At 39.7% G+C, this 9,651-nt stretch overlaps 1 protein-coding gene across 1 annotated transcript; it reads left to right on the top strand.

Moving 5' to 3' along the window:
* Nucleotides 1-1,371: 1,371 nt before the first annotated feature.
* Nucleotides 1,372-9,234, top strand: hdac3 (histone deacetylase 3). The gene is made up of 15 exons (XM_015389131.1): nt 1,372-1,561; nt 3,418-3,500; nt 3,576-3,718; nt 3,809-3,890; nt 4,816-4,872; nt 6,417-6,472; nt 6,548-6,681; nt 6,757-6,837; nt 6,906-6,979; nt 7,058-7,122; nt 7,194-7,283; nt 7,365-7,423; nt 7,534-7,613; nt 8,517-8,674; nt 8,754-9,234. The coding sequence occupies exons 1-15, from the start codon at nt 1,507-1,509 to the stop codon at nt 8,821-8,823; spliced, it is 1,287 nt and encodes a 428-aa protein (XP_015244617.1). The 5' UTR covers nt 1,372-1,506; the 3' UTR covers nt 8,824-9,234.
* Nucleotides 9,235-9,651: the final 417 nt, after the last annotated feature.

Below are 9,651 nucleotides of genomic sequence, written 5' to 3'. Positions count from 1 at the left end.
CAGGCAGAGACCAGTGAGCTTGAGCTCTATACTTTGATTATGGATAAAAAGGTTTTCAAGTTTATGAGGGGAAGAGGAAGGCCTCAGAAGAAAATAAGATATAGACCAGAGTTTACATGGGATATTCTTATATGCAATGGTAGGATCCAAAAAAATGACAAGTGTTTCTTAACTTTATTGCTGGAAAGATTTTCCATTAAACATTTATCAACAATTGCAGCATTATTATATCAATATAAACAAATTTTAATTCATACTTTTGATCTATTTTATATTCATCTGTAATAACATAGAACACTGCTAGACGACAGCAGCTCCCGATAACATAACATTTTCTTCTGCCAAATAAAACACAAACTAAAGGAGCAAAAATTCTGTATTTATAATTTTTAATGTCAGTATGTTGTAATTTTATTCTTAATATACAAACAACTTGAATTCTTAATTAGCTAGAGCGTTCAACTTTAGTGTAATACTGGTGCCACCCTCTGTTTTAGAGAGGAACTGCTTGTGAATTATGTCCAGATGGGATCACCTGGTCTAGGGGTGACCATGGCCACCTCTATGAATTAGGAATAGGATTCCACTTAAGCTCATATATGAATCAATCAGTGGAGTGAATACTTCTAGCACTCTAGTGTAGCTGATGATAACTCTGGGGCTTGACACAAGGAATATTGCCACCTATATTCAGGATTTTTCTGTGTTTAGTGGCTATCAGTGCAGTCAGTCTGACCTCAATCTGACGTTTCTGAAGCTTTTTGCAATTCTTTTCATGTAATATATTTTTTTCCCTCCACCAAACTTACTATGAATATGCTTGGACACAAATATCTTCAAAATACAACTTATTTTACAACTGACCAAGTGTCTTACTCTCCTTGTTGGGATGGCAATGGCTTCTTCTGAACTTCTGTCCTATAAGGAGTTTTATCTACTCAATAAATGTTTATAACCATGTTGATATTTGTGTTACTTTTTTCCCCCTGAATAGTTAGTTGATCCTTTTGAAGCACAGCCAGAGATGTCAAAGGTTTCTAAACACCCAACTGTTTCAAACTTTAACTTTTTGTGCTGCACTTTTACTGTATGCTCTATTCAATTCAGTTCAGTTCATTTATATGCCGCCAATTAACAACAGGTCATCTCAAGGCACTTTACAATTCACCGGTTCATACAGTCAAATTGATTTCTCTAACATGGTAGGCCTACTAAACCAGAAAATAAAAAATATTAAAGTGTATTAATATTTTTGCTATATGCACAAGGAATCTAATAAATGTAAATATTGACACTTTTTTTTTGCTTTTGTACAGTTTCGACACCGTCACCCTCATCCCCTCCTCTCTCCGCCCTGCATGTCGCCGATTGATGACGTTTCCTCCTGCGGTTTGGCACCGCGGTGGTGTTTACGGCTAGCTGCTAGCTGATACAAATATGTGACACATAAAGCTGCAGGAACAGAAGTCGTTTTTCATATAAACTCAAACACAAAACCCCTTCATAATGACCAACAGGACATCGTATTTCTATGACCCGGACGTGGGCAACTTTCATTACGGTCAGTCTTTATGGTACCATGAAAGGAGGCGGCTATTAGCTAGCTTCATGCTAACAGCTATAATCAAATCTGTTGTTTTTTATTCATTGCCTGTACGGACGACGTATAGAACATTTTCTGATGCATTTAAAGTTATTTAGTGCTCGTTTTTATTTTTAATAATCCTCGATCTTTGCATTAAAGATACCGGTTGTTGGATACAGACTAGCCTATTAGCTTACTTTGGTTCCTATGGCATCACATTGAAATCTTTATTATTATTTATATATTTACTTTATTTTTTTTATTTAACAGAGCCACTAATTCATGTCAATGTGACTGTTTATCCCCCAAAATTCAGACTTTCCTGAGATCTTTGAAGACATCTGAACTTATTGAGGATTTTTTGCATTAGATGCTTGGGCTGCTTTTCAGACATTATTTTGTCTCTTCTTTCTTTTCCTTTTTTCAGTGTTTTTGCTCATTTCTGGCTAAATGTCAAAATTTTCCATTATTTTTTGTGTTATGTGTTTAAATCTTACTAGGAAAATAACCTTAACAGCGATTTAATGTAGTTTAACAGCTGATGTTTTCTAAAGATCTGTGTTTTTTAATCACAGTCCTTAAGGAAAGTGTCACATCATAATAGAGTAACAGTAAGACCGTTTTTTCGGTGTGGTCCTGTTTCTCTCACTGTGACTGGCTGGATGAGTAACCTTTTAAAAAAAACAGCCAGATGCCACTATATGAATTGAAAGCTGAATTTTTCGACTATTTATAAAAAAAAATTGAGATAGGGCCAAAGATGAGGGAGGTCTTGTTGGTCTCCGTCTCTATCTCCAGATACGCTCTTCCCTGTGTCCGACCTTTCAGACATTTCAACATCTTTTTCTGAATCCGACATCGTAGCATGGCATAGACAATTCATGTTTTCAGTTTGAAGAACACCTGCTTGCTTCTGATGATTTCCTTTAGCTAACCAATGAGTGTTTGCGTTATATGACTCATCAATTCCAATTTCCAAATCCAATGACACTAGTTTTCACTAGATGTGGATGGAGCCAATGATCTGCATTGGATGGCGCACATGACGTGAAATAAATATTTATAAACATTAAACCAGAGGGTCACAAATTAAAAATCAGAATAAAGAAAATCATCAACCAGTAAAGAGCTGGAGACGTATTTAATTATCTGTTACTTTAAATAGAATTTAACACTGAAATAAAATTAGGTGTTTATGCATCCATGTTTTATAATGTATAACATTGTTATATGTTATATAGACAATTTAAACGTGAAATAGATATTTATAAACAGTAAACCGAAGCCAAGAGTAATGAGTAACTTTTGTTTTAAAAATGTAAGGAATAGAAAGTACAGATACTTGTGTGAAAATTTAATGAATAGAAGTCAGAAGTAGGAAGAAAAATAAGTTATGGAGTAAAGTACCAATACCTAAAAAGTGTACTTAAGTACAGTTATGAAGTATTTGTTACTTGACACTTTTAGTTTCCTGGACGGGGCTGCTTTCTACAGTTGCCCTTTCTATCTCTGCTTCTGTCTCCTTGAAACCCAGTCGGCCTCAGCAGATGGCCGCTCACACTGAGCCTGGTTCTCCTGGAGGTTTTTTCCTGTTAAAAGGGAGTTTTTTCTCTCCACTGTCGCTACAAGCATGCTTAGTGTGAGGGATTGCCTTCTAGTGTATGAGCCGATGCAATCAGCTGGTTTTCCTTAAATAGAAAACTTTGAATCAATGTGACTGGATGATCTGGTGAACTATAAAGTGCCTTGATATGAAATGTGCTGTGAATCGGCGCTATAGAAATAAACTGAATTTAATTGAGTGTTTAATGTGGGATGTGGGCTTCCAACAGGTACCGGGCATCCCATGAAGCCTCACCGTTTGTCTTTGACACACAGCCTGGTGTTGCACTATGGGCTTTACAAGAAAATGATGGTAGGTGGCGGTCAACACTAAGAGCTGTTTTGTTTTACAGCCTGTGGTAACGTGTAATCTACTGTCACCAACCAGGTTTTTAAACCGTACAAAGCCTCACAGCATGACATGTGTCGCTTCCACTCTGAGGACTACATCGACTTCCTGCAGAAGGTCAGCCCCAACAACATGCAGGGCTTCACAAAAAGCCTCAACACCTTCAATGTAGGAGATGACTGGTGAGAGCCGCTGTTTTTCACCCCTCGCTTTGTTTTGCAGGATAACTGACTCTGACTAATCTATATTCACTCTATACTCTTGCATTTCAGTCCTGTGTTTCCAGGTCTGTTTGAGTTCTGCTCAAGATACACAGGAGCATCTTTACAGGGAGCAACGCAGCTCAACCACAAGGTGACAAACATGCTGCAAATATCTGAACGTAGCAGATTCAGGCCTCTTCTATCAAAAACATCACAGCCACTTATTTATTTGAGGTCTTTGATGAGATCTATATAACAAACATGTTATTTGTTTTGGAAGAAAAACACTCCCACTCTGCTCCCTGGGCTCCGCACAATGGCAGCCCACTGCTTCCCAAGAGGATGGGTGAAATGCAGAGAGTGAATTTCCCTATTGTGGGACAGTAAAGGAATTTACATTATATAAAGAGGGTGAGGTCTGTCTGTGACAGAGAGGGCAAGGTGGGCTGCTGATAAATGAAACTGAAAAAGTTCTTGATCAAAAAGGTTTTGAGTTTTAACTTTACTGTTTTGTCCAATTTTAGTTTCTTTCTCATCAGCCTCAGTACAAACGCTCGCTCTTGACCAATAGAAACGTTGCTAACGTCCAGCAGAACAATAGATTCCTCAGTCCAGGAGAAAGCCTCAACATAAAAATGTTGTCTTTACTGCTAAATCATCCAAACTGCTTTTTCATTTGCGTCTCCAACGCTGCTCATTCTGTTACTTAATTAAAATGATAACAAAGGAAGGTTTAATATTTAAATTTCTATAGATGTCCCAGTTAAACGCTATTTTAACTTATTCACAAATGAATGAGTCTTGGAAATGATAATGAAATATACACTTTGGATTGTTTATTTCAAATTTGATTTATAATTAAAAAAAATGCAGCTTTATTTTAAAGATAAAAAGCATTTCTCTCCCAGCTTTGCTCTTTAGTTTAGTTCTAGACAGGTCTTGGAAAAAGTGTTGCTTCATTCAAAGTCTCTATAAGCTCAATCCTTCCTAAATGTGTTTAAAACGTTTATCCATTTTTTATTTCTGAGTCTCCATGAAGCATTTCTTTGTTGCTAAAATCCTTTTTTTTTTTTCAGATTTGTGATATCGCCATCAACTGGGCTGGAGGATTACATCATGCCAAAAAGTTTGAGGTGAGACCAAACAGTAGATCCAGCCAATGGCGTAACGACACAACAATAGACCCATAAGCAACATTATCTGGGTGGGCCCCAAATGAAATACAACACCTGATAAAGGTTCAGGATACGGCGACAGTTCCATGAATCATCCAAGAAGATATAATTATGCAATTCTCAGCAGTATATTATCACACATCACACACTGGAAAAATAGATACTGTGCACCTTGAATTGAACCGTTGCAGACAGCACACCACATGTTAGCACAACAAACCATGGGGCTACCTTGAGCTTCACAGCCCCCCTCCTCCCCGACGCTCTCTCCATTCATCTCCTGGTCGCCATCTTTACTCGCTGTAGCAGCAACGTCCTCCTCTCCCTCTTCGGTTTTTTTTTGAAAGAACATGTTTTTTTTTTGGGAAGTTTTTTCCGTTCTTCCAGCAGCTCCTCTTTTATTTTCTGAAATCCGCTTAAGTACCTGTTTTTGGTATCCATCATCGCTAACATTGTATGTAACGGTTATGGTTTTAATCTACACTCTGGATTACCCATAATTTCAAGTCCATAATTCCAAATAAAACACTCAAATACATCGTTCTTTTAAGATCTTTATTGCGGTTTAAAACACATTATATGAGTGTTTTTTTTTTGTTATATCTTAAATTTTATTGATTCTAAAACAGAGCAAATACACAACATACAAGGACAATTAACAGTTTTTATAGTATGAAATTGTGTTGTGAGACTTTTTTACTTGAGTAAATCTTTCACAGGACCACAGCGTTTGCTGAAAATGTCTTTTTGGAGTTTTAACGAGTATGTTATCTTTTCCATTTGGTATAATTCCCTAACAATTTGGACCCATAAGTTGTAGGAAGGTTGTTTCCACTTAACTGTGATGCATTTCAGGGCTGTTGTAAGAAGAACAGTTAAGACCTATGATTTAACTCGTCCTTGCAGCCCAACTGAGTATTGCAACCGTTACATCCTTGGGGATAACCTCTTGAAAGATTTGGTTTATCGCCTTCTACACATCATCCCAAAAGGTTTGCAATTTGTGGCATGACCAGAACGTGTGTATGATGGGGGAGTGCAGAGCCAGTTTCTCCAACACAAACTTGGTACTTTAGGATCCATTTCAGCTAATTTATTATATTTTTTTTTTACCACCCGTCTAATGAACTATACACAGTTATTAACATAGTAATTAAAAGTACCACTGTCTGCTTTTCTATTGGTGTCGTGTTTAAACGGCTCACCATCATGTCGAATTCTAGCATGTGTTGTGGTATAAATACGGTCTGGTCCGGTCAGTCACTTCTGTATCAGGTGGGTTAAGAGGAATTTTTTGCACCATTATATGTGCAAATAGACGTCCTAGTCTACAATAGCGTAGAGGGCCTACCAGGTGTCAGTGATGAGGCCCCTAAGAGGTCGTGTTCCCGTAGGCAACTGCTGTCTCTGCTTACCGATATCTACGCCACAGGATTCAGCCTCATTGGCTTCAGGCCGGCTGGAACCAGTTTAACTCCATCATGTCTGCTTTGTGTTTGCAGGCGTCTGGCTTCTGCTATGTAAATGACATCGTCATCAGCATACTGGAGCTTCTCAAGTACGACCCTGCTTCCTCTAAATGATGCTGCTCGTTTGTTTTCACACATTTGACTCGTTTTTTTCTTCTTTCCAGGTACCATCCGCGGGTGCTGTACATCGACATCGACATTCACCACGGCGACGGCGTTCAGGAAGCCTTTTACCTGACTGACCGCGTCATGACCGTGTCGTTTCATAAATACGGAAACTACTTTTTCCCCGGAACAGGTAAGTGCTGCAGCTTGATGTTATAGTCGTTCTGTATGTGTGGACGCACTGAGCAGGCGTGGGTGTTCCCTGAAGGTGACATGTACGAGGTGGGGGCTGAGAGCGGCCGATACTACTGCCTCAACGTTCCTCTGAGAGACGGCATCGACGATCAGAGTGAGTGAAACGGTCGGTCGGTCGGTCGTCTGAAAGGTTCGCTGTGTTTACGGCTGTCTTCCTTTCAGGCTACAGGCAGCTCTTCCAGCCGGTGATCAAGCAGGTGGTGGATTATTACCAGCCCACCTGCATCGTCCTGCAGGTTGGTCGCTTGTTTTAGGGCCGTTGGAAGCAGCTCAGGTCGATTTCCGTTCGTTCATGAAACTGTTTGTGTTTGCAGTGCGGAGCAGATTCTCTGGGCTGCGACAGACTGGGCTGCTTCAACCTCAGCATACGAGGACACGGGTGAGTCTGCTGCACCAAACGCTGCTGCTTCCACTCGCTGATCCCTGCCTCATTCTCCGTGTTCTTTTCAGGGAGTGTGTGGAGTTTGTAAAAAGTTTTAAGATCCCTCTGCTGGTTCTCGGAGGAGGAGGATACACGGTGAGGAATGTGGCCCGCTGCTGGTGAGTGAAAGACAAACCAGAGATGGAAAAACAACTTTAAAAGTCCAGCCTCCTGGTAAACTTCTCTGTCGTTACCTGTAGGACCTTTGAAACGTCTCTGTTGTTGGAGGAATCCATCAGCGATGAGCTGCCTTATAGCGGTGAGCTACAAGACCTGCAGCTTTTTCAACCAGACTTCTTTAAAGTCTGTAGAGCAGGATATGAACAGCTAACACCAAGAATGATCTGAAATTCTTTCTTTCTCCTGCAGAGTATTTTGAGTACTTTGCTCCTGACTTCACGCTGCATCCGGATGTGAGCACCAGGATAGAAAACCAGAACTCCAGACAGGTAGATCGATGGTTCTCACAGACGCTTTGATGCTGCGTTCAGGGGCGTCTGGTTTGCATGCAAATTCTATGGTGGAGCGTGTTTAGCGAACTTTAAGCAACTCAACACGTCGCATCAAGCTGTTAGGGAGGCTGATCCAGGGTCTGCTGATAAACAATATTACTAATCATGATGACCTCGCTGACATTTTAAAGTGGACTTTTATGTTTAAAACATTTAAACTATGGGGTAGTATAAACATCTTTTAAAAATTTATTTGTGGCCTAAATTTCTAAATATAAGTCAAAATATTTAATTTAAGAATTGTATTTGTTTCTTGTTGTTAGCTCGTGCATGTAACAGATGTTTCATCTGCAAATAACGTTCAGAAGTTAGAAATTTACAACTTTTCTAAAAATACAAATCACTGATTTCGAAAACAAAACATTTTGAAGTATGACTCTATGACCCCTGATGAAGGTGTTGTTCTGTAATGTCTAACATTGTATTTCTACAGATGATCAGTTGTCAGATTAATGTACGAGCCGAGAACAAAGAACAAATCTTACTTTTGTTTTAAATTATTGACTCATTCACAAATTTTGAGATCTTAGACACATTTTTTCCACACTCTCTCCACTGCATCTGACATTGAATACTGGCGAAGAAAAGTAGCGAGGTTCGCTCCTCCTGAGGCATCTGTAACCCTGTGCTCAGCGTGCTGCAGGCTTTAGGCTCCATGTTGACTCTAAAAGTGTTTGGTCTGAGCGCAGCATCAGGCCTGTTTCCTCATTGAAAACATTCTAGGGACGATTCAGTGTGAAAATGATGGATGAGTCCAGCTCTAAATAGATATGAAGAAGCTATTTGCCAAGCTTGTTTTGTTCAGTCTGGGAAAACTGAAGCTGTGTTTGTGTCCCTCAGTACCTGGAGCAGATCCGGCAGACCGTGTTTGAGAACTTGAAGATGCTGAACCACGCACCCAGCGTGCAGATCCACGACGTTCCCTCAGACATGCTGAGCTACGAGCGCAACGACGAGCCCGACCCCGATGAGAGGGGAGCCGAGGAAAACTACACCCGGTCAGTGGTTAGCCGTGCTAGCATGCTTCCTCCACGTTTGAAGGACTTTGTAAACATGACGTCTTTGTGGTTCCCACAGGCCCGAAGCAGCAAACGAGTTCTACGATGGCGACCATGACAACGACAAAGAGAGCGACGTTGAAATCTGAAACGCTGCAGCTTCCCTGAGAATCAGCGGATTCATGCAGGCAGCTAACGGAACGTTGCTGAGATTTTCTCACCACTCGGAAGTTGCTTTTTTTTTATGGATTCTGACATGTTTTTGGTATTTTATGATCAACGTTGCGTTTTTTCTGTGTAATCCTGATGTTTGTGCTTTTGTATCTGAAAGGTTTTTGAATCCATTGATTCGTGTGCGTCAGACCGGGTCAGACCAGCCGAAAACTCTCCCGGCTTTATGGATCAGTTTAAAGTCACCACTCGGTTTTTTAAGTAGCTGTGATTTATGCGACGTGTTCACATGTGAAACCCAAACAAAGCTTGGTTACACGTCCCGCCTGCAGTCTGGTATAGACTCGTTAGAGTTTTGATAGTTTTGTTAATAAAAACTGAATCAGTGACGGTGTCCACAGCTTTCTATTTCCCACCACTAGAGACTGAATTTTGTTCCATTAATGGTTTGGTACATATGAGCAAAATGAAGGAATCCAGCAATGAAATGTTGAAACACCTCAATAAAAAAAGCCAAAAGGTTTGGAGAGTAGATTTGTTTCTTTAGATATTTTTTTTATTTATTTATATTTTTCCTTTTTTTTTAAAAACAAACAAAAACATTTTATATAAAAAGAAAAAAAGTCAGATTGAGTTTGATGAATTGCATTCCTTTCATAGTTCGCTTTGGACAATGACTGATAAAAAAGGTTTCTAACGTGACGTCCAACAGAAAAGCATCTTTGCTCCAGAGGAAAACCCGCTTTATGAAGAGAACGTGATCCGTAAAGCGCAGTTGGAAAAGTGCCATTTAGAAAACTTGATCT

Source organism: Cyprinodon variegatus, unplaced genomic scaffold, assembly GCF_000732505.1.
Source record: "Cyprinodon variegatus isolate N-32 unplaced genomic scaffold, C_variegatus-1.0 Scaffold449, whole genome shotgun sequence".
Taxonomy (NCBI): domain Eukaryota; kingdom Metazoa; phylum Chordata; class Actinopteri; order Cyprinodontiformes; family Cyprinodontidae; genus Cyprinodon; species Cyprinodon variegatus.
This window is presented reverse-complemented; position numbering and strand designations above follow the sequence as displayed.